This window comes from Sus scrofa, chromosome 1 (genome assembly GCF_000003025.6).
Source record: "Sus scrofa isolate TJ Tabasco breed Duroc chromosome 1, Sscrofa11.1, whole genome shotgun sequence".
NCBI classification, from domain to species: Eukaryota; Metazoa; Chordata; class Mammalia; order Artiodactyla; family Suidae; genus Sus; species Sus scrofa.
Genome location: NC_010443.5, coordinates 261,882,939 through 261,905,597, shown reverse-complemented (window position 1 = coordinate 261,905,597; position 22,659 = coordinate 261,882,939). Strand labels below are relative to the sequence as shown.

The following is a 22,659-nucleotide window of genomic DNA, read 5'->3' as shown; positions in this document are numbered from 1 at the left end:
ATTTAGCCATGCTTTTTTTTTTTTTTTCCTCCAAAAAAGGTCTGCATTGTATTTTTTCTGTGCGTTCTAGCTCCAGTCATAGTCTGCCTCCTCTTAAGGGAAGGAAGCGAGTATTCGTTGAGTGAAAGGTGCTCAGTCATCGCTATTCAGAGTGCGCCCCAGAGACCAGCAGCCTGGGTACCACAGAAAGCCTGTCAGAAATTCAGTGTCTCGGGCCCCAGCCCAGGATCTGCATGTTGATAAGGCTGTGGTGATGCTCAGCCTGAGGGACGGGGGTGTGGCTCCCAGAGCTGCTCAGACTTGCCGTCCACGAGATGCTCCTTACAGTTTTGGGCAGGTGACTCGAGCCAGAATGTAAATGATTGCAGCTCCCTTTACAGAAAGACTTGCTGCAGAATAACTGCCAGCCAGACGAAACCATGTGATTGATGCGGAGGGTGATTTACATTCTGGCCCGAGTTCCTTATCTTGTCAGAGACCAGGGACACGAAGTTCCTGGACTTGGCACTTGGAGTAGTGCCCTTGGGATTACACCCTTGGGAAGGTGGGGGCGGGGACTGCACAGGGTTTCTCTGGCTTCAGATCCTGGCCTCTCCATCCTGAGTGTATCAGACCCTCCTACCGACTGTGACACACACACACCCCTGGCCCAGAGTTGGTGATCAGGAAATATCTGTCTGTCTCTTCATTTAGACTAAGGCCTCCATTCTTCTGTGTGTCTGCCGGCACCAGGCCTCTGTTTACCTTAAAAGGGTTACTGTTCTCTTTATCAACTCCTGTCAAGACCAAGCAGGGGACTTCCAGATCATCTGGAATTGAGAGAAGCTGAGCAAAGAAGCTTTGATGGACTTGGAAAAAGACAAACAAACAAAAAACAACCCCCCCTCCCAAAAAAAACCAACTTCTTTGCTCTGCTCCAACAAGTTTCCCACACACAAAAAATCTCTTGGCCCTAGGGTCAGTATGTAATCCAGTATTTACAAACTCCAGGTCAGGCTTCTGCCTGCAGTGACAGAGCAGGTGACTAACCCATCTGAGTTGGGAAGTAAGGCTACTGGGAAGATGTGGATTAGCAGAGTGGAAGCTGGCCTCATCTAATATACCATGTGGGGGGGGTTCTCATTGTGGCTCAATGGTTAATGAACCCAACTAGCATCCATGAGGACATGGGTTCGATCCCTGGCCTTGCTCAGTAGGTTAAGGATCCAGCATTGCTATGAGCTGTGGTGTAGGTGACAGATGCAGCTCGGATCCTGCATTGCTGTGGCTGTAGTGTCAGCCAGTGGCTACAGCTCTGATTGGACCCCTAGCCTGGGAACCTCCATACGCTGTGGGTGCGGCCTTAAAAAGATGAAAAAAAAAAATACAATGTGACATTTGGTCCAGCCTAAGAACCACCTTCCTCAAGAAGCCCAGGAGATCCCATGAGTTTGGATCCCAGAGTTCATTTTCACTAGGACATTGGGAAGACTTGGAAATTTTCATGCAGCACAACTTAGTTCAAAGTATTGGGAGTCAGAGTTTGAGATTCCAGGCCACAATCCTCTGGCTGTGTGACTTCAGGGAAGTTATTCAACATCTCTGATTGTTAGTTTCCTCACCTATACAATGTGACATCATAACAATGACCTCTCCAAGGCACATCTGTGAAGTGCCTAGCACAGACCCATTCATTCACTCACTTGTGTACTCAGTGTTGTGGTTTGTGTGGGGGTTGAAAAAAGAATTTCCAGTATAGCGAGGTGAAGAGAAAGAAGAGTTTATTGAGATAAGAAATGCTGGTAGCACAGCAAGATGACCACCTGATAATCAGGGAGAGCTGACCCTGAGCACATGGTCATGTCCAAGGAAAAAGGAGAGAGGAGGGGTCTTAGGATGCACTTGCTGGTTGGTTGGGGCATATATTGCCTCTAGAGGGGCGAAGTGCAGAGTGGGCCACATGCCTTTCCTGGTACAGGGCAGAAAGGAGTAAGCCAGGTTGCTCAGGAGGAGCTTAAGAACTCTGTTAACAATTGCAGTGGGACAGAAGGGGTCATAAGGTCTGGTCATTTTTATCTTGGCCAGAGGCTCTTAGAGTTTATCTCATTGGAGAGCCCTTGAAGTCCCACACTCAGTCCAACTACACTGGGACACTGTGGTGAGCTGGAGCTAACAGTCCAGCAGGGAAGCTAGAGGTGGTCAAAGAACCACACAAATAAACATTGAAGACACTGCAGTAGATGTTACCCCCCCCCCAAAAAAAAAAGTGCAAGAGGCCTGTTCCAGGGGCCGGATTTAATCTAAGGCTCAGAGGAGATTTTACTAGAGTAAGTGATTTTTCAGCTCAGGTCTCAAAGATAAGTAGGATTTTATGAGGCAAAGTAGAAGAAGAACATTCCAGGGGTGTAGTGGGGACTCCTATTAAGACCTAGAATATAGGTTTTTTTGGGGCAGGGGGTCAGGTATATTTTACTCTTTGAGCTAAAATTTACATATACCAAAATGCACACATCTTAAGGTACAATTTGCGGAGTTTTGACAAATGCACGCACCCATCTAACTGACACCTCTCAGGATATAGAACATACAGATGACATAGAATGTCACTGTCATACTGGGCTCATCTTCCTACCCTTTTCCCTTCTGATAAAAGTAGTGGGCTGGGTTTTAATGGGAACATTTTATGGCGGAGCACAGGGCTAGGTTTAAATCCCAGCCCCGCTGCTTTCTACCCAGTTGACTTTGCCAGGGTCTCCCCATTTCTCTGAGACTCAGTTTTCCCATCTGCAAAACAGGGTTCATTGACCCTTCTTTACAGGGTTGCTTAAGGGTTGAATCTGCAGGTGGTTGCGAATGCCTGCTGGCTGGTGCCCAGCAGGCAGTCTGAATCAGCCCTGTTTTGTTTCCAGAATGAAAGCGCTAGGGGGAAAAAGCCTGGTTGAGCCACCTGCACACATAGCCCCTCTAACACACACTGGTCTCTCATCCACAGGGATGTGCCTGCAGGCCTTTGTGGAGGCTTTCTTTTACCTGGCCCAGAGGAAGTTCAAGATGCTGCCTCTACACGAGCAGGTGGCCTCGCTGATCGACCTGTGTGAGTACCACCTGTCCCTGCTGGATGAGAAGCGCCTGGTGTGTGGCCAGAGTGGCACGTCGGGGGGCCGGCCCCCTCACAGTGGCACCCCTCAGGAGGCTGCCTCTACAGCCCAGCTGACCGAGAGCCATGGCCCGCCTTGCACAAACAGTGCCCACAAGCTCTCCCGTTCCAGACATGCTCTGTCCTGAGGGCCGCTTGGTCCTCCGGGATGACGATGGAGCCCTTCAGGGCCCAAGAGACCCCCAGGTCTCCTGCCGGTGGAAAGAAGGCATGATGCTGAGAATTCCCGCCTGCAATTCCTGCTAATCATCTCTACATTCTGCCAAGAGGCTGCCTGATTCTTACCCGCCCTCCTCCCCGTGCCTCTTGGTGGCCCACCTGTTTGCGAGCCGGCAGCGGACATATGATACCCAAAACATGACAGATGGCATCTTCTATTCTGGGCTCACGGGAAGCCACAACCAGGATGAAACTGCTGTGACTGGGGCAGGGGGCACCAACCAACCCCAAGACTGAGAGCCGTGGAAAGGAAAGGACTTGAGGCAGCCAAGTCAGGGGCTGCCAGGGCCTTGGAGAGGATACAGTTCGAGTCCAGGAGCATCATGTTTATTTCCTATCACCTGTTCTGTGAAAACTAACTGGAACTATCCAGGAGGCGTGCGCGACTCTCCCACCCCCATCGTGTGCTGCTACGTGGGTGTAGTTAACAGACTGGCCTCGCTGGTTTCATTAGCTTGCCTGTTGCTGCGGTGTTCGATGAGTTATTTATTAAGATATGATTAACTAAGGGGGAGCTATAGAAGACTAAGACTGTAGGAGCCGGCGGGAGCCTCTGAGGTCATTCTGTCCCATTTTGCTTGACCTTGATCCCAAAGCAGGAGTCCCCCAAGTCACATGGCCTCTAATGGGAGCCCTCAGGGGCGGGGCTTCAGAGGGGAGGGAAGTCAGACCTGCGTAGGGATCAGAGCAGTATCAGAAATCAGGAAAAGGGGAGCCTCGCTCTTCTTCCACAAGACCCTTTCTTCATCTCCCTCCATGTCCCCCGCAGCCCCCTCTCAGAAGGGAAGCCCCAGGGGCAGCCAAAGGTAGCATTTGGGGAAATGGCCGCAGGCAGGTCAGGGTCCAGGATCCACTGACACCAGGCAGGCAGGAGACCACCCTTACAAAGCCAAGCTCCCCAGAGCATTGTTGGATTTGAAGCTAATGTGGTTCTTTCCACAGGATCCTCCTTAAAGGACCCTGGGATCCTGGGACGGGGCGGGGGAAAGGAGCTGACCATCAGGCTCTGAGTGAGGAGGACGGGGGATCTTGAAGGCATTAGTTAGCACGGCGCCTGACACACAGTCAGACTCAGAAAATGTTCACGCATGTAGGGGTGGGGGAAGGTCAATGGCAGAGGTGTGTCCTAGACCAGCACAGATGTCTTCCTTCTCCCGATTGTCTCTTCTTCTTCCTCCTCAACATCCTTCCCTGTCTCTGATCCAAGTCCCCTTCACTCCAACTGGTGGGAGTGGTTGAGTCAAGGTCCAACAGAGAGCCTGGTACATCACAGATGCTCCAAAATTGTCTGTTGAAAGGAATGGCCTGGAAGCACCCCCCCCCGCCCCCAGGTATATCATTCAACCCAAAAGGAAGGTTGTTAATCCAGGATGGTTCCAACCACTGGCAAGTTGTTTGATGTGTGTGTTTGGGGGGTTGGGGTGGGGCTCTGTTAATCCTTACCCTCCTTCTGGCCAGAAGCCCCCTTCTTTCAAGGAGTGCAATCTTCAGGTTCCAAACCAACCAAGCACTTCTGAATTTTTAGGGGGAAAAAAAAATCAATAGGCTGAATTCCAGCTACTTTGTTTGGGGCCACGTGGGAAGTCAGCTCCCAGGGTGAGGACCATCCTCTGCCCACGTTTTGCACATCATCTGGAGGCAGGCTGCTGGGCAGGCCCCCCACCCCCGGGGCCACTGTCTGGAAGGAGCCCTCCAGGGCAAGCAGGGCCTGCAGTGAGCATCAGGAAAATGAGGCTGCCATTTTACCAGAGGCCATTGAACAGGAAGAATCAGAGGCGGCTCCATTACCAGAGTGAGTGATGAGAGGCTTCCCCCACCCCTTAGTACCTAATAGGAAGCCCCACTGTGTTTATCCTCTTCGGTAATTGGCTGCTCGTTTTGCAGCGTGTAATTGAAGTGATGGCCAAAGCTAGCGTCTCCTTCCTCCTGGAAGAGAGCTGCTCCAGGAGACGCTGAGTCCCTGTGCTCTGCCTGTGGGATCAGCCCTTCCCTGAGAAGCGTCCTCTCAGGCTCCATCCCAGCCTCTCCCCCCAATGCCCTCCTGCCTTTCCTCCTCCTCCTGATGCCCCCATGCACAGTCCATCCTGACCTGTCACTGTTCACTGGCTGAGTCCCTGCAGGGCCAGCACTGAGAGTGGGTTCAATGGACAGATGAAATCAGGCTTGGGCTGTTCCAGCTGCGTGCATCCCTGGGCCACTGCCCCTCTCCATCCCTGCCTGCCGCGCCCCTTCTGGTGTACCAAAAAGCATCCTTCCCCCTTCATTGCTGGCCTTGTCTCCTCCTTTCCTCCGTGCCTCCCAGAGGAAATGCTGGCTCCTCCGTTAGTATGGTCAGGAGCTCTGACTCCACAGCCTGGGCAGAATGGAGCCAGCAGTAGGTGTTTGTAAAGGCGATTTGGATTAGGTGTGGCCATTAGCTGTGATGGTCCCAACAGAACCCTCCCCATGGGCCTGGATCCCTCTTATTTGTCCTCCATCTGCTCTCCCAGCTCAGACCTCATCATCCCTTGCCTGCACTTCATCAGTCTTTTGCTTCTTAGCCCCTTCCACCCATCTTCCACCCCCATCAGCCCAGAAGGAACAGTGAGAACCAGAGAGCTGACCCCACGATCCTCTAATTCAGTCAACCCTCCCTCTTCCCAGATAAAGCCCAAGCCCCTTAACCTGACATTCCAGGCTCCCCGTGATTCCATCCTTCCTTCCTTTCCATCCTAAATCCACACTCAGTGCCCCCGCGCCCCGGGCAGCCTCTGTGCTCCCACGGCGCTTTGTGTCTGCTGTTACCAGAGAGAATGTGCCAGTTCCCACCCCCGGGAGGGTCACAGGGCCGGACCTGCTCCGGGTTCCCGCCCTTGCTATCCCCTCTGCTATCCTCTGTCCAGTAGAAACTTCCTTATCTTTCAAGGCCCGGCTCAGATGTCCCCACTGCAGTCCCCCAAACTATGAACCACCCCCTCCTGCTTGCGAGAGCCTGAAGAGTCCTTGTTATCACACTGGTGCTGTAGAGTCACTGCCTTCACTCCCACCAAGCTTCGAGCTCTTTCTCCGTAGTCAGGCGGGTGCCGGGTTCATGCTGGCCGCTCGGGCACCGAGACGTGGCCCTGCAGATGTAGGTTGGGATCATAGGACTTTTTAGGGGGCCCAGGCCAGGAGACTGAGCTGCAACCCTTGTCCCCCTCACCCTATGGATGCCCTGATCTGTGAGCACCTCCATGTCCCCAGAGAGTGGGCGTGACAGCCATTCCGGGACCCCAGCAGACAGTGGCTCCTCTGACCCTGGGAAGTCCCTCTGTGTTCCTTTGTGCCCGGGCTCAGGTCTGGGCTGAATCCCCCATGGGCACCCCCATCTCGTTCAGGCTTGGAGACCAAGGGCCCCTGGCTGGATGGTGGTCACCCTGGCTTCTCCAGTGGGTGTCCAGCCTGTCCCTCCCGCCCGGCAGCCTTGGTGGGAGCAAGGGTGGGGGTGGGGAGGGGGTTGGTTAGTTCAGAGCAGATAATCCCGATGTGAATACAGTGAGTGCGACCACTTTGGAGAGGAGCCCAGACGTTGGCATGGTGTTCCGTGCCTTTCTAGAACCAATCCCTTTCCCATGTGAGTGTAGCGACATCTATTCGATGCATCACAGTTTTACAGAGTCCTTTTTCCTCCATCCTCTCATGGGATCCTCCCAGCCACCCAGCAAAGGATGAAGAGGCTTATGACCCTCTTTTCACAGTGGGGGAGACTGACTCGCCCAAAGCCCCACAGCTAGTGGAAAGCAGAGCCCAGCCCCAAATCTCATGCTCCCTTCTCAGCCCCATAGCTGTTCTGCATGATGCCTCAACGCTCCTACAACCCAGTGGGGAGAGGGTTTTGGCCCCATTTCCCAGACACAGAAACCCATGTCTCAGGCTGGTCCTGGGGCTCCCGGGCTTAGCCTGGATCTGTCTGATCTGCTTGTATGAGCCGAGCACCCTGGGGGTGTAGGCTCCGTGGGGTCCGGGTTCCTTAGCTGCACGGGGAGGGGGGTGACAGGTCCTCTCTCACTTTATCTCTGGGAGCAGAAGACAAGAGATGGAAAGCATAATAACACATGAGAGCGTTTTGTAAACCCAAGGGCTGCTGGAATGCCGCGTTATCTTCAGACGGGCTTCTGGTTTCCTGCAAAGTGTCAAGGAATGAAGGGAAAAGGTTCCTCCTTGAATGTTGTAATCCATCAAGACAAATGAAGGCGGAACAGTCAGCTCCCCTCCCTCCCCGCCCCCCCTCATCCTCACATATCTGAAGACAGTCACAGGGTGAAAAATGGTTTCTGCTGCTCCCCTGATACCTGGAATTTGCCGTGTGATTGACAGAGTATTACTCCAAAAGAGCTTACTCTTTTTTTTTTTTTTTTCATTCTTCTATTAGTGCCCCAAACTCCATGGCCTCAGCATCAAGAACTGGGCTTGAATGTTTGGCATCTGAGCCCCTTCCCTCAAAACTCAGAAATGATGAGCGGCTCAGCGCTGTCCTCCTCTCCCAATGAGGCAAACTCACCCGTCTTAACCCAAAATCCCTCTCACCCTGATTGATATTTTTGCCAATCTCCTATTGAGTTTGACAGATGGGAGAGAAATTTTTCCCATATGGTATATGATTTTTTCCCTCATGAGATAAGTTTGAATTTTTTTTTCTACCCCCAGGGACAAAGGAGCTTTGTAGAACAGTTAACATATTCAGCTACCTCCGTCTCTAGTACCCAAAAGTCTTGATTTGTCTAAGCTAGAAAAGCCACGCAGCATATTGCTTGTACATGCACATGTGTGTGTGCACACCCGTGCACATGCACACACACACACACACACACACACACACACGCATGCACTGAGCACTATTGAGCTTTGGTATAAAATGGCAAAATTACTGACGTTTTGCTTCTTTCTGGCAAATTGCTTCTGAGTCTTATTTAGAGAGCAGAGGAAATGAGGGGGTCTTTGCAGCCCTGGGGGAACATAACAAGCTCACCAGGAGGCTTGTGGAAACATTTCCTCTGACTTGAAGGTGTTTGCTAAGATACCGACCAGGACTGTGGCTTCGTGCCACCTCCCCCCGGGCTCTTCCCGGGCTGCAGAAATAACCAAGGAACTGGGCAATGAAAGGAGTCAGCAAGGCTCTTTCCCTTCAGAACCTCTTGCATCAGAACAGGAAAGTGAGGAGTTCCCGTCGTGGCTCAGTGGTAACGAACCTGACTAGTATCCATGAGGATATTGGTTCGATCTCTGGCCTTGCTCATTGGGTTAAGGATCTGGCATTGCCATGAGCTGTGTGTAGGTCGTAGGTAACTGCACCTTCGTGGCTATGGCTGTGGTATAGTACGCCAAGGGCTACAGCTCCAATTCGACCCCTAGCCTGGGAACTTCCAAATGCCGTGGGTGTGGCCCTAAAAAAGACAGAAAAAAACAAAACAAAACAAAACAGGGACAGCAAGAATCCCAGCAGAGGCCCTGAGAGGTTGTGGGAAGCATGGGGGTCTTTGGCTGCATCTGTTGTTGTCCATGGACCCACTGGTCTCTTCACCCCCTGCCCTCTTCCTGGCCTGCCCAGTGGAGATGGGGTCATAGCCAATATAAAGAGCCTGACATGGACTTGGCATCAGAAAGTGTGTTAATAAATGTCCTCCAAGAAAAGGACCAGTCTCGATACACTTGAACCAGACGGATGCCAGGGATCACTTCCGCCCACCTCAATGGCCCTGACAGGCCGGGCTCCTCCAGGTCTGGCAGGAAGCCCCACACGCTCCTACCCGCCTCCCTCTGTGGGGGCTCTGCTGCTGGGCTGCTGCTTCTGCCTCTTAAAAGCCTTTAAAACTTCTTTATTAAATTTTCATGGCGCATAAAGTCAAGGTTCTGTTACTTGGCCTCAGTTGTCTTGGTAACTCTGTAAAATGCAATAATAAAACAGAGCTGAGCATCGCCGAATCCTGGCCCTTCATAGAAACGGCTTCCGAGTACCGCTGATTTCTTCTGTGTGACAGCAAACCCACTGGGGTGGACAGGGCCTGTTCGTTTTGGGGTCAGCTGGGGAGAAAGGGGATCCTTTTAACTTTTTTTCTCCCCTAATGGCGAATGGTTGCCTGGGGCGCTAAATATTGCCTCATAACCTGTGAGATCCTGGGGGAGATGGAGGGAAGGGTTTGGAAAATCCCCCAATCCTTGATCCACTGGGGTCAGTCTCCCTGAAGGAGGGAGTGACGTGTCCCTAGAGTTTGGCCACCTGGCAGAGACTGACGGGGCGCCTGCCCTGGGGGCTGAGGGCGCCAGGCTGGGCGGGGTATGTGGCAAGCTTCGCCCCCATGGGGAGGCTCAGGGCGCAGGGCAGCTCCCTGGAGAACTGAGCCTTTCAAGCACACCAAAGGGGCCACCTGGTGCTGCTGGCACAGCTGATGGCTTCATCCCTGGGTGCAGAGGCCCTGCCCCCCTCCTAGCACCACCCCTGGCCTTGACCCTGTGGGAACGCCCTACATCTGCTCTGAAGCTTTTCCAGCCTCTGGACCACTTGGTGGAAAGTGAAAGGCAGATGGCCTTGAGTTACAAATAAATTGGGGTCCCTGCCCCCTGGAAACCGCTGCCCAACAGCAGCAGAGGGTGTCACATCCCACAGCCCCTCCACAGTGAGGCTCTGTCACCTCAGGAACTCCTTGGTCCTTTGGACCCCTCAGGTTCTCCATGTTATGAAACCTTCGGATCCAGCACATACCCTGTGCTCCAACTCTGTGCCAGCACCTTGGTCCTAGACTCCTGGGCCCGCAGGCCATGGCTCAGCCCTGGGGCAGAGCTGGCACCCTGCTCCCTGCTGAAGAAACCCAGGTTTGCCTCCCACGGTCCCCCCGCCCAGTGCGGAGGCTGCCCCAGCCACGCATGAGGTTAGCACTGCCTTGGCCCTCGGCCACCAGGCAGGTATGCCTTCCAGGGGCCTTTCCATATCGCTGCCTCCTCCAGGAGCCCTGTGCACAGGTGGCGCCCCTCAGGGCTCAGACCCCACTCTGTCTTTAACCCAAGCAGCTCCAGCTTCACCGCTAATAACGGGCTTTGTTATAGGATTGTATCCATGGTCACTGAATTCCAGAAGCCCAGAGAAGGGAACGATGTTGTCTAATTTCCCCAGAAGTTAGGGACACGAGCTCAGGCCTCCTGAGCAAGGGAATCTGAAGAGCAGAAGCCAGCACCAGCCTCTAGTTCAAGGCTTTTAAACTAGATTCCAGGGTGCCCAAGAGTAGCTTGGCTGTTCTGTTTTTTGGGGTTTTTTTTTTGTTGTTGTTGTTGTTGGTTTTGTTGTTTGGTTGTTCTGATTTATATATTACAGCAGCATGTAAGGAAAAGGCTTCAAATGCCATTGTCATCGTCACCTCCAATTTTTTACCTGTGATAAAGCCAGGATCCTGGGAGAAGTAACTTATTTGAAGTCATGGCCATAGCAGCCTCCTCCCCTAGCCACCTGAGCCCAGCTGTGGCTCCCACTAATGCCCCAGCCACTTGGGCCCTGGAAGACATGCATCATGCTGGCAACAGTGACCCACTGCTGGACAAATTCACCTGAGGGCCCAAGGCAGGAGCTGGACTGTCCTCTCTCGCCCACCATAGAATGGTTTTGGGGAACTCAGAGACCGGCGCTGGGCTCATTTCTCATGTGGCTCCAATCATCAGATACTCACCGTGTGATGTGCTCATTCTCCCTCAAGATCTCCTGTGGGCAGTTACAAAGATCTGCTCTGAGCCCTTTCTGGGGACAGTGGCTGTGGCATCAATGGATCACTGGGTCTCTTGCTAATGGTGATGGCATCAAATAGAGCCCAGACTAGCAGGTTAAAATTCTGCGGGTACGGCCCAGACCCCAGTTGCAAGCAGTCACTTACTTGAAGCCTCATGTCTTAGCTTTAAAAATCCTGTGTATATTGCCTTGGGCTCCATATTATATCCATGTTTTAGTCAGGATGCTGACTCATGGGATGCTGAGATAACCCCCAAGTCACAGTGGCTGAATACCTCTGAGGTTTATTTCTCACTTGTGCAAATCTGATGGGGGGGTCCGGGGGCTCTCCAGAATGATGCCCCTTCGTGCAGAGTCCAGGCTGCTTCCTCCGTCTTCCCTCAAGGACTGCTTCTCAGTTGCCTTTGAGAAGAAGAGAAGACAGGAGTATTTCAGGAATGGGTTGTTCAGGGAGTGCTGACCTCAACACTGCCCACACGCCCATGGCCAGAACCTGGTCCACCTGGCCCCAACGTAAGTGCAGGGGATGTTGGGAAATTCCTCCTGTACCTCCAAGTTGAAAAAATGAAATGGGACTTGGGTGAACATATAGAACCATTTTGCCTCAACTCATATTTGTTTTAATATAACAATGCCTTACTCCCCTTCGACTTCAAATAAAATTGCTGCTCCAAGAAAATGACCATGTTTGCCTTGGAGCTACATGGAGCACCCCGCCCCCATCGCGTTTCCCCCCCCCCCATTTGAGAAGCACAGAGGGATAGAGGGCACGTGCGTTTCCAAGACTCCTGAGCCAGGGGATTCTGGGAGTATCTTTATCCTCCCACCAAGAAAGCCCATCCTAGGCTCTGTATTTGGCACAGCTCGGCTCAGCTCAGCTCTTGCAGCTCAGCTCCAGGATCCTTGGGGAGCCTTCCCAAGCCCTGGGAAACACAGTCCAAAGCTGAAGTTTCCCCCTTGTGGAGGAGAGGGGCCACGACTGGGTCCCAGACAGAGTGTCTGCCCTTCCCAGGCTGGAGCAGAGCCCTCAGTCCAAGGCGCTGGGGCCCTCAGGCCTAGAGACATGTGGTCCAGCCAAGCCAGCTGCAGCTATCGGCCTGCTGAAGAGGTAGGCCCTGCACAAAGCAGGCTCAGGGCAGGGAATCCAGTGGCATCAGGGCTCCTCTGGTGGCTGGTGGAAGCTGTGTCACAACATAGGGCACTGGGGGTGGGGGAAGTGTAACCACATCCCTCATTCACGTTTCCTGAGCACGTGCAATGGCCCGACCATGCCGGGCACAGGACACACATCAACTTGGATGTACAGTTGTTGTTAGTTCATTTAGCCCAAGAAGCATGTTCAGGAAAAGGATACAGTTATTATCATCCCATTTTACAGTTAAGACAACTGAGGTTCAAAACTGAGGTGAAGTGACTTGGCTGGGAAATGCTGAAGCCTGTTTGCGATCCCAGCCTGGTGGAGCAGGCACCCCAGAAGGTTCTCCTCCAGGCTGTTGTGATGGGCCCCCACCCCTGCCTTCAAATGGTAGGTGAGTCCTGCCTAGGGAGGCGCCTGAGAACATGCAGAAGTGGGAGATTCTGGGAGAGGCCTTGGTAGCAGCATGTCAGCAAACGCTTCTCTGAAAAGCCCTGGCATGTGATAAAATCCTCAAGGGAAGGCCTCATGGGTCTCTGCCTCCTGGAGGCGCCCCAACCCAACTAGGTTCTCAGAATAAGGACCCCTTGGGAATTGGCTGACTAGGCAGCAAAGTGAGGGCGGAGGGGTCCTGGGAGGCCGGGTCCCCATAACTTGGGCAGGAATGTGCCAGGCTGTGTGGGCATGGGAGGCCAGTGGAGAAAATGGGGACAATGTGTGAGGACCAACTTTGTCCCAAACACTGGGGTCACCCCAGCCATCAGGTGACAGCCCTCCCCTTCTACCGCCAGTCACAGGAGACCTTGAGTCCTGAAGAAGCTTCACGCCTTGCCCAAGGCCACAGAAGACTGCCCTTCCCGGCCCACAGGCCACCACAGAGACTCTGAGGTGGGACAGGAGGCAAAGGGAAGCTTTATTGCAGGTCAGAACGTCCCAGGACTCCAGCCACCCACGCGTCATGACAACCAGAACCTCTGCTCTGAGCCCAGGGTTTCCGGTCTGGAAATGACACGCTCGTTTCAGCCTTTTCTCTGTGCTCACATGCTGTGTGTGAGGTGACACCTGACGGGCAGGGAAGGGGCAGAGAGGAGCCCTGGATGCCGGGGCCAAGCGCCCTTTGCTCCACGGCCAGCCAGGAAATGTTCGCACACATCCCATCTTCTTCACTTGCTAAAATATGGAAGAATGGTAAACATTTTGCACAGGTTTTCTCTTAAAAAAAAAAAAAAAGCTTTTAAAGAGTTTTGATTCTTGTAATATATCTGGAAAATTCACATTCATGGAAATTCATTCCCTGAGGACACTGGGTAAGACGAACCCTCGCTGCCTGGGAATGGCCCTCAGCCACTGGGCTTCTTCTTGTCATTCCGATTCTTTTTCTTTCTTCTAAGTGTTGTGTAGTTTCAGTTATACAGCAGTGATTCAGATACATATACACGTATATACATACACATACACACACATATATATATTCTTTTTCAGATTCTTTTCCATTATGTTATTACAGATATTGAACATAAGTCCTTGCGCTAGCCAGTAGGTCCTTGTCGTTTATCTATTTTATATATAGCAGTAGGTATCTATTAATCCCAAATCCTTAATTTATTCCTCTCCTCTTTCCCCTTTGGAAACCATGAGTTTGTTTTCTATGTCTGTGAGTCTATTTCTGTTGTGTAAATAAGTTCATTTGTGTCATATTTTATTTTTAAAGCTTTATTGGAGTATAGTTGATTCACAATGTTGTGATAATGTCATATTTTTTTATTATGTACAGTCTTATTCATAATAGAGAAAAATATAATGTGTCATATTTTAGATTCTACATATCAGTGATATCATATGGTATTCATCTTTTTCTTTCTGACTGACTTCACTCGATATGATAATCTCTATCCATCCACGTTGCTGCAAATAGCATTCCATTCTTTTTATGACTGAATAGTATTCCATTTTGTATATGTACCACATCTTTACCCATCCATTTTTAATGGACATTTAGGTTGCTTACATGTTTTGGCTGCTATGAATATTGAGGTCTGTGTGTCTTTTAGAATTAGAGTTTTCTCCTGATATATGCCCAGGAGTGGGGTTGCTGAATCATATGGTAACTCTATATTTAGTTCTTTAAAGAACCTCCATACTATTCTCTATAGAGGCTGCTATAATTTTTAAAAATATGCAGCAAAGATATGTTATACCCATAAATACACATATGATATTAATGTGTATAGATGACTAAAACAAAAACAGCACAAAAAGATGTCAGTAACAAGTACTCTCCCTTCTAACCCTGTCTCTCAATTCTCCAGTCTGTCCCCAGAGGCAGCTATAGTTTCTGGGTTTTGAGTGTCCTTTCAAAGACTGTGCACATACAGGAATTCTTCCACATGTGTGTATCCACTAACCTACACTCTGCTTTTCACGTAACCCTGTTTCTTGGAGACTGTTGCATGACATGTACATGTCAGCTGACCTCAGCTTTTTGTTTGTTTGTTTTGTTTTTTGGCCGCACCTGCACCATGTGGAAGTTCCCAGGCCAGGGACAGAATCTGTGCCACAGCACCAGCCCAAGCCGCTGCGGTGATAACAGCCAATCCTTGACCCACTGCAACATAAGAGAACTCTTGGCCTCAGTTTTTTAATGGTGCCATTGGCAAGCTATTACACCACGCGCTATAATTACTTTTAATACTTTCATTTACTTAACTTGTCCTCAGTTGATGCATTTAGTTTGCTTCCAGTTTTCTGTTACTACATAAAGGGCTGCAGGGATTATAGTACACGCATCTTTACGCACATGTGCGAGTGTGTCCTACAAGTAGGCCCAAGGCTACGTGCATTTTTTTCTCTTTTTGTGGCTGCCCCTGTGGCATATGGAAGTTCCCAGGCTTGGGGTTGAAAGCAAGCTGCAGCTGCTGGCCTACACCACAACACGGGATCCAAGCCACATATGCAACGCCAGATCCTTAACCTATCAGGTGAGGCCAGGGATGGAACCTGCATCCTCAAGAACATTATGTCAGGTTCTTAACCCACTGAGCCACAGTGAGAACTCCATGCACTTTAAATGGCAACCAGTATTGCCAAATTGCCAACCCAAGTGGCTGCACCGATTTTCAGTCCCACTAAACAATGTGTGAGGGCCAGATCCCCCCATCCTCCCCAGCACAGCATGCTGTCAAAACGCTGACCTTGGCCAGTTGGTGGGCAAAACACATGGCATCGTCTCATTATAGATTTAATTTTTGTTTCTCTTGTGAATGAGGTGGAGACTGCGTTTCAAAGTCCTTGGTATTTCCTTTTCTACAAACAGGCTGCTTGTGTTCTTTGCTCTTTTTTCTACTGGTCTTTTTCTTGTTGATTTGTAGCATCACTTTGCAGATGAAAAGAATTAGCCTTTTGTCATATTTCTTTTTTTTTTTTTTTTGCAAAATGTGTGTTCTATACAGGCCATTTTTTGGCAGCCAACTGTCTCTCTGCCTCCAACACATTCTCCACAGGCTGCTGGAGTGGCCTTTCTGAAATGCCAATCTGATCGTGTCACCCTTTTTCCTAAAGACACAAAACGACTTCCCGCCACCTGGATCCAGTGTTTCCAACTCCCCTTTTAGTTTTAGGGGTCCATCTAGAGCCTAGCTTCCCCAGCCCCACAAAGCAGGGCCACCAAGTGCAGCGGTGAGGGTCGTGCACAGCTCAGGGGGCAAGGACACCCAGAGAAGGACCTTGGGGTGCACCCCCTAGAGGTGAATGGCAGGGCATCCTGCCAAGCAACCACCTTGCCTAGGAACCTTAGCTCAGGGCTCCCATCACTTCTTGCCAGTCCTCCAAACCCATCTCTTCCAACTCCTCCAGGACTACATCCAGGCTCTTCCTTCTGCCCTAACACACTTCCTCCCTTGTGGCCTGGTGAGCTTCCTCTTCGGCTGACCCCACTTTCACAGGCTCCTCTCCCTCCCACCACCCCCCAACCTTTGTGTGTCCCTTTAACCCCCTCTCAGGTGATTCTCTCGCTAGCATGGGGCTGCAGGTGTTTGTGTCTGGTCCCACCCCCAGTCAGAGGAGGTGCTCAGGAAATGTGTGTGGAACGGATGAATGAGGGCATGAGTGAAGGCAGCCTTCTTTTGGGAAAAAAAAAATTTAACTGAGGTATAGCTGATGTACATATTATATAAGTTACAGGTGTACAGTATAGTGATTCAAAATTTTTATTTTTACTTTTGGTCTTTTTTTTTTTTTTTCGGTCTTTTTAGGGCTGCACCAGCGGCGTAGGGAAGTTCCCAGGCTAGGAGTGGAATCAGAGCTGCAGCTGCCAGCCTACACCATAGTCACAGCAACGCGGGATCTGAGCCACCTCTGTGACCTACCCACAGCTCACAGCTATGCCGGATTCCCAACCCACTGAGTGAGGGCAGGGATCGAACCCCAGTCCTCAAGGATTAAAGTCATGTTCATTACCGCTGAACCACAAAGGGAACTCCCTGATTCACAATTTTTAAAGGTTATGTTCCATTTATAGTTATTGTGAAATATCGGCTATTTTCCCTGAGTTGCACGGTGTCTCCTTGAAGCTTATTTTATATGTAATGTTTTGTACCCCTTAATCCCCTACCTCTATCTAGCTCCTCCCCCTTTCCTCTCCCTACTGATGCCAACTAATTTTTTCTCTGCTTCTGGGAGTCTGTGAAGGCAGCCTTCTGACAGCCAAACCCAGTGGGCGTGAGGAGTGAGAGGTGAAGACCCAGAATCTCCTCAGCCTTCTCAGCCTAATGCAAAATTGTGCACGTACGTGATAGGCTGTTCTTTTGTATAAATATCTCTTCAACACTTTGGAAAAGGCAAAAAAAAAAAAAAGATGCAACAGATTGGTTCTTCAGATTGTTTCAACAGATTGGTTATTACAGTTGATCCCATGAGTGTACAGTGAGGACTCACTAGAAAAATTTAAATTTTTAAATTTAAAAATTAAATTAAAAAAAATTTTAACTTAAAAATGTGGTAGTCTATGGCTCTTTCCAGATGATAAAGGAAGGCCCTTCACAGAGCAGGTTATCTCCCTCCCCTAAATCCCCCAGGGGGTCATTGCAGGAGGACAAAGTGGGCACAAATCCCTCTGCCAGGGAGTTAGCCCAGAAGAGCAGGGCCCAGGGACCCTTCCTGGTCTGTAGAGGCCTGGTGGGAGGTAGGCTTTAAAGCAGCTCCTCCCCAGGAGTTCCTGTTGTGGCTCAGCAGGTTAGGAACCCGACTAGTATCCATGAGGATGCAGTTTCTATCCCTGGCCTCACTCAGTGGGTTAAGGATCTGGTGTTGCTGCAGCTTGAAGATATGGCTGGGATCTTGCTGCAGCTCCGATTCAACCCCTAGCCTGGGAACTTCCTGCAAAACCCCACCACCACCACCACCAAAAGGGAACTCAGTAAACTCCAAACTCTTTCTGCCCACACCCACCTGGGCCAGCCCTGATCCCTGCACCATTGCCCCCTGGGCCCTGCAGGACCTCCTGCTGCTGTGACTGCTGGCAGTCCTTCCCCTGTATCCCTGCAGCCCCTCCCAGCTGCACTTCCCTGTCTGGTCCCCGTGGCCCATCTGGACTCCTGTCTCCTGCTCCGCATGGGGGTTTCTGCCTCCACCAGCCCTGTCAGGGCCTTGCTCACTTGATTAAGTCCCGCTCAGCCGGTTCACCCCGCTCTCTTTCCTCCCTCCCCTGAATCATTTACTACCAAGCATCTTCACTGCACCAGCCCTGGGGAGGCGAGGATGCAAGTCTGCCTGCCTGGAGCTGAAGGTTGCACAGGGGTTAAGTAAGTGCAGAGAGGTGAGCAGAGCAGATAGAAGGGTTGTGCCAGGACCCAAGGGCAGGGAAGGAGGCCCTGCATGCAGATCCGGCTCAGAAAATGAGGACCATTCAGGGCAGGGGAGGCTGGCAGAGGGCCAGCCCTGCAGGCCGCTCAGGCCACATTGAAGATGTCCTCCTTGCTGGTGGAGAGTGTTCAGAGGACAATGTGATGGGGGCTGTGGTTTGAAAGGTAACTGAGCTTAGGAAATGGAGGGAGTGGAGAGGGTGGCTGGGAGGCCGTGCAGGGTCCCAGCGTAGGAAGCTGGCGGTGGCCCCGGGATAAAGGGCAAAGACTCGAGAGGCTTATAGGAAGCAGAATCGATGGCACATCTCATGGCAGTCAGTTAAACCATCTGGTTTATTTAATGGCCTTGTGCGTCCCTTTGGCAGCACCGATAGCACCTAGCATGTAACTCAGTACCTAGTAGGTGGAATGTTCTGGGAATGAATGAAAGAGGGAAAGGTAATTGAATGAATGGATTTAACAGGTGGAGAAGTGTTGCTCTGTGCCTCAGGGCGGTGTGTCCCCTGGGTGAGCTGGCGACAACCCCGGTTTGGGGCACGCCTAGCAGCAGGGAGAGGAGGGAGGCCATGGGCTGTCTCTCCAGACCCTGGGGCAGCGTGAAAACTCTGTCCCCTCCCACTGTGCTCACAAAGACCTGTTTTCATAACTTGTCATTTCCCCACACGCCCACAGGCAGGAACAGGCACTGCCCTGATAAATAAATCTGGGCTACTTTTCAGCATCGTTTAACGTCCCTGGGAAGGTTGGGTCACGTGGCCTCCAGCAGCAGCCCATTAGCTGACAGGCTGAAGCATATCATATTGAATTCCACGGCCCAGGGAGCCCGAGAGACCCCGTGCTGCTCGGAAATCTGCGCTGATTTATTAGAATGCAATTGTGCTGCTCATTTCCTATAATGAGCACGTTGCTCCCTCCTTGTGCCAGGACCATTTTCGCAAACCTCCAGTGGGAGTGGGAGGACCTTGAACTCACTCCCTGTCTATAGCTTGAAAGGAAGAGGGGATGGCCCGGAAGGGAGGTTGTGGGGGGCAGGGACCAGTGATGGGGCCTGACCTTGGGTGCTGCTCGCAGAGAGGGGTTCTCAAAGCATTGTGTTGTCCTCCTGTCCCCTCTCCACCCCTGCCCCCTGTCTTCAGTCTCCCTGTTCACCTACCTCTGTCCCTGGGTCCCCTGGCTCTCAGCCACTGCTGTAGCAAAACCTAGGGACTGGCCAGCCAGGGACTCGGCCCCTGATGCCCACGGCCTGGTCACAGCACAGTGCATCTGCCTCTGCCCCACCTCCTGGGACCCTCCCCACCCCTACAGGCCTGCGCTTCTGCCTTTAGTACATGCTGCATGCACCCACCACAGCTCTGTGCAAACTAAACTGAGGCACATGCTTTATGGTCCATGCACTCAAGATGGCTGCGCTCTTGCTCTTTGTCCATCTCCTGTTTAACCAGTGGCTGCTTCAGCTGCATCCTACTCACCTGAGCCTATCTGTTCCCTGCCGCAGCTGGTGACTGTTCTAGTCCTTAGGCTGGAATGGCTCCACCTGCTAGTCTGTTAAAGGGAATCATCTGCCCTCATGATGGTTGTTAACCTGAGAGGCGGTACAGGACTTGCCCCAGTGCTGGTCTCCCTGGTGATGGGTGGGCCAACCTGACGTCAGTTCCCCTATCAATGGTAGCCTCTTCCCCACACTAGAGAAGATTGCTGCCATGTCTCACTGCTGCCCATGGTGGACTGTCGCTCTAGGACCCTTGGTTTCAGACCTGGATCTGTAAGTTACCCCATCCAAGAAGCCATTGATGTTTCTGTTGCCATTTCCAGGCTCTGGCTTTGGTCTCCAGGCTGGGCAACTACAAGGCTTACAGGCCTGCAGGATGCAGCCGAACAATTGTCAAGCCAGCCAGGAAGCTGAAGAAACTCCTGTGAGTGCTGAGATGCCAGGAGATAAGGACAGGGAAAGAAAATTGTGGGGGTGACCCAGGCTGGCCATCCACCAGCACATGGGGCCCTGTGACAGCTGATCACCATGAGAGGTGTCCTTCTCTTCCCTTATGGAATGATCTTCTGTTAAACTCAGTCTCTTTCTAGTTGAAAAGTAGCAGCCCCGTGCTCTTGGCTGCTACTTGTGAACACCGACAAATGCAAGGACCTGGGTTATCTGTGAAATACTGGGGTGTTATGCGGTTGGGTAAGACAAGGTACCCCCAACCCACCACTCTAAACAACTACACACACAGGCTTTAGGGATATTAATTCGGAGAGAGGCTTGTAAATTGGATGTGGCTAGTTACCAGGAAGGGTTAGGTTGAGGCCTGTGGTAATAGCAGAATAGTAGAGTACCCTTGGGCCACTGGTCCCAGCTACAGGCTGGTGGGTGGGTATCCTAACTATGGGCTATGGGAAATGGGGAGTCCCAGCCATGGGCTATAGGGTATGGGGGGGGTCCCAGCCATGGGCTATAGGGTATGAAGTGTGTCCCAGCCATGGGCTATAGGGTATGGGGCTTCCTAGCTATGGGCTATAGGGCATGGGGGGTCTCAGTTATGGGCTATAGGGTATGGGGGTTCCTAGCTATAGGTTATAGGGTATGGGGGGTCCCAGCCATGGGCCATGGGGAGGGGGTCCCAGCTACGAGCCCTGCTATGGACTATGGGAAGGGGGTCCCAGCTATGGGCTATGGGAGTGGGGGAATCCCAGCTCTGGGAGGGGCAGAGCAACCAAATAATGTGATGCCCCAACAGCTAATGCCCTCTGCAGCGGGTTCCATCAGGAGGAAGACAATTAACAAGGTCACCCTGAGTAACTGAAAAATGCAAAAGCCACTATTCGGGATCTAGAACATCTGTGTGCTCCCCCACGGGAACCCCTGGTCATCAAGAGGGACCAAGGACCCCACCCTGAAGATCAGGAGACGGCCGATAAGAATGTTGCATGCCGATGTTTCCACACATCCTATAGTCCCACTGCTGCCAGGCTTAACAGAGATGGGAACCCACTCTCAGCGTGGACCAGGAGGCTGATTGATGCCCAAGAACCATCACTGCACAGCCCAGGAGCAGTGGTCCTAGTGCCTACACTGGGTTAACCCAGATAGCTAGTCACCATCTGAATTCAGCTGTCGACCACAGAAGGGCCATTGCCCACTCTGGGTCAAGACAGTAACTCGCTTTGGACCTCACCCTGGACCCACCCCAGGAGCACATTATAAACGGCCCTGGGACTGGCAGGTAAGTCTCCAGTGGTTTGGGTTTCTGCCCCACAGGTGGGACAGATCTCCCTTCCTGGAGAAAGGACCATCCTGTTAGCCCTGTGTCCCCTTGTTGTGTGGCCTCTCCAGGATTTGTCACCAGCTGTGGGCACCGAGGTTGGACAGGTGGTGTGGCACTGTGGGCCAGGCCAGGACCTGCGGGCAGGGGTGACGTCATCTCAGAATGCTGCCTGCCACTGCTTGTGTTTTGCTCAATGGTCATGATCTCCCCTGTTTTGTGTCTGTCAAACAGCTTGTGTTTCATCCCTGGTCTGAGCAGAGGGAATCTGTCCTCCGCCTGACAACAGTGGTGTCCTGGCTGGGAAATGAGTCTGACTGCTGGGTCTACAGTGAGATATCACTGTCATCCTCCTCTGGACTTCCGTGAAAAACTGACCTGATTGTTGCCTGGTTTACTCTCGAAACTCATTTAGGGGCTGTCGTCTGTTTCCCATTTGTGGCATTTGGTTCAGTGCACCTCTACAAACCTGACCCCATGGATATGGTGGAAAGGGGGCTGACCGAGCTTGTATGGGGCATGCAGGGTAGGTAGGGGTGGGGTGACCATCAGGCCACTCTAGATGGCTGCCTCTTGCTCTTTGTCCATCTCCTGCTTAACCAGTGGCTGCTTCATCTGCATCCTACTCACCTAAGCCTTTGCCCCCTGCCCCAGCTGGTGACCGTTCTAGTCCTTAGGCTGGAATGGCTCCACCTGCTAGTCTGTTAAAGGGAATCATCTGCCCTCATGATGGTTGTTAACCTGAGAGGCGGTACAGGACTTGCCCCAGTGCTGGTCTCCCTGGTGATGTGTGAGCCAACCTGACGTCAGTTCCCCTCTCAATGGCAGCCTCCTTCTCCCCACACTAGAGAGAAGACTGTTGCCGTGTCGGCCTGCCTTTTGCTGTGCATGCGAGGCATCACTCCAGGACCCTTTGTTTTAGACCTGTAAGATCCCATTTCCAATAAACCGTCGATGTCTCCTTTGCTGTCTCTGGGCTCTTTCTTTGGTTTCGAGGCTGGGCAACTACGAGGCTTACAGGCCTGTGGGGTGCAGCCCTGCAATACTCAACACTGCCATACAAGCCACCTGAACAAGACGACATTCAAACACGGCCACGGATACTGGCTCCCAATGTGTAGACTCTGCCTACCTGTGGGCACACACCACACCCATCACTGCTAGGGCATCTATGTCTGTGTGTGTCTTTGTCTTTGTCTCACACACACGCATCACAGACACATTTCTACATGCACTTTGAATTTCTAAGTGACTGATAAACTCTTGCAATTAATTCCTACTCTTATTGCTCTGTCAAGAAATATGACCTTTCCTTGTATGAACCT

The 22,659-nt window shown here is 51.7% G+C and overlaps 1 protein-coding gene and 1 long non-coding RNA gene across 2 annotated transcripts in view; both read left to right on the top strand.

Annotated features, from left to right (window-relative positions):
- TTLL11 (tubulin tyrosine ligase like 11) overlaps positions 1-9,295 on the top strand; it is a 308,449-nt gene extending 299,154 nt beyond the window's left edge. The window contains 1 exon segment of the mRNA XM_021068337.1: positions 2,972-9,295. Within this exon segment, the coding sequence (XP_020923996.1) occupies positions 2,972-3,264 (293 nt within the window). The 3' untranslated portion in view covers positions 3,265-9,295.
- Positions 17,618-22,295, top strand: LOC106507029. The gene is made up of 2 exons (XR_002337475.1): positions 17,618-21,295; positions 21,569-22,295. It is a non-coding gene; the product is annotated as an uncharacterized LOC106507029 (long non-coding RNA).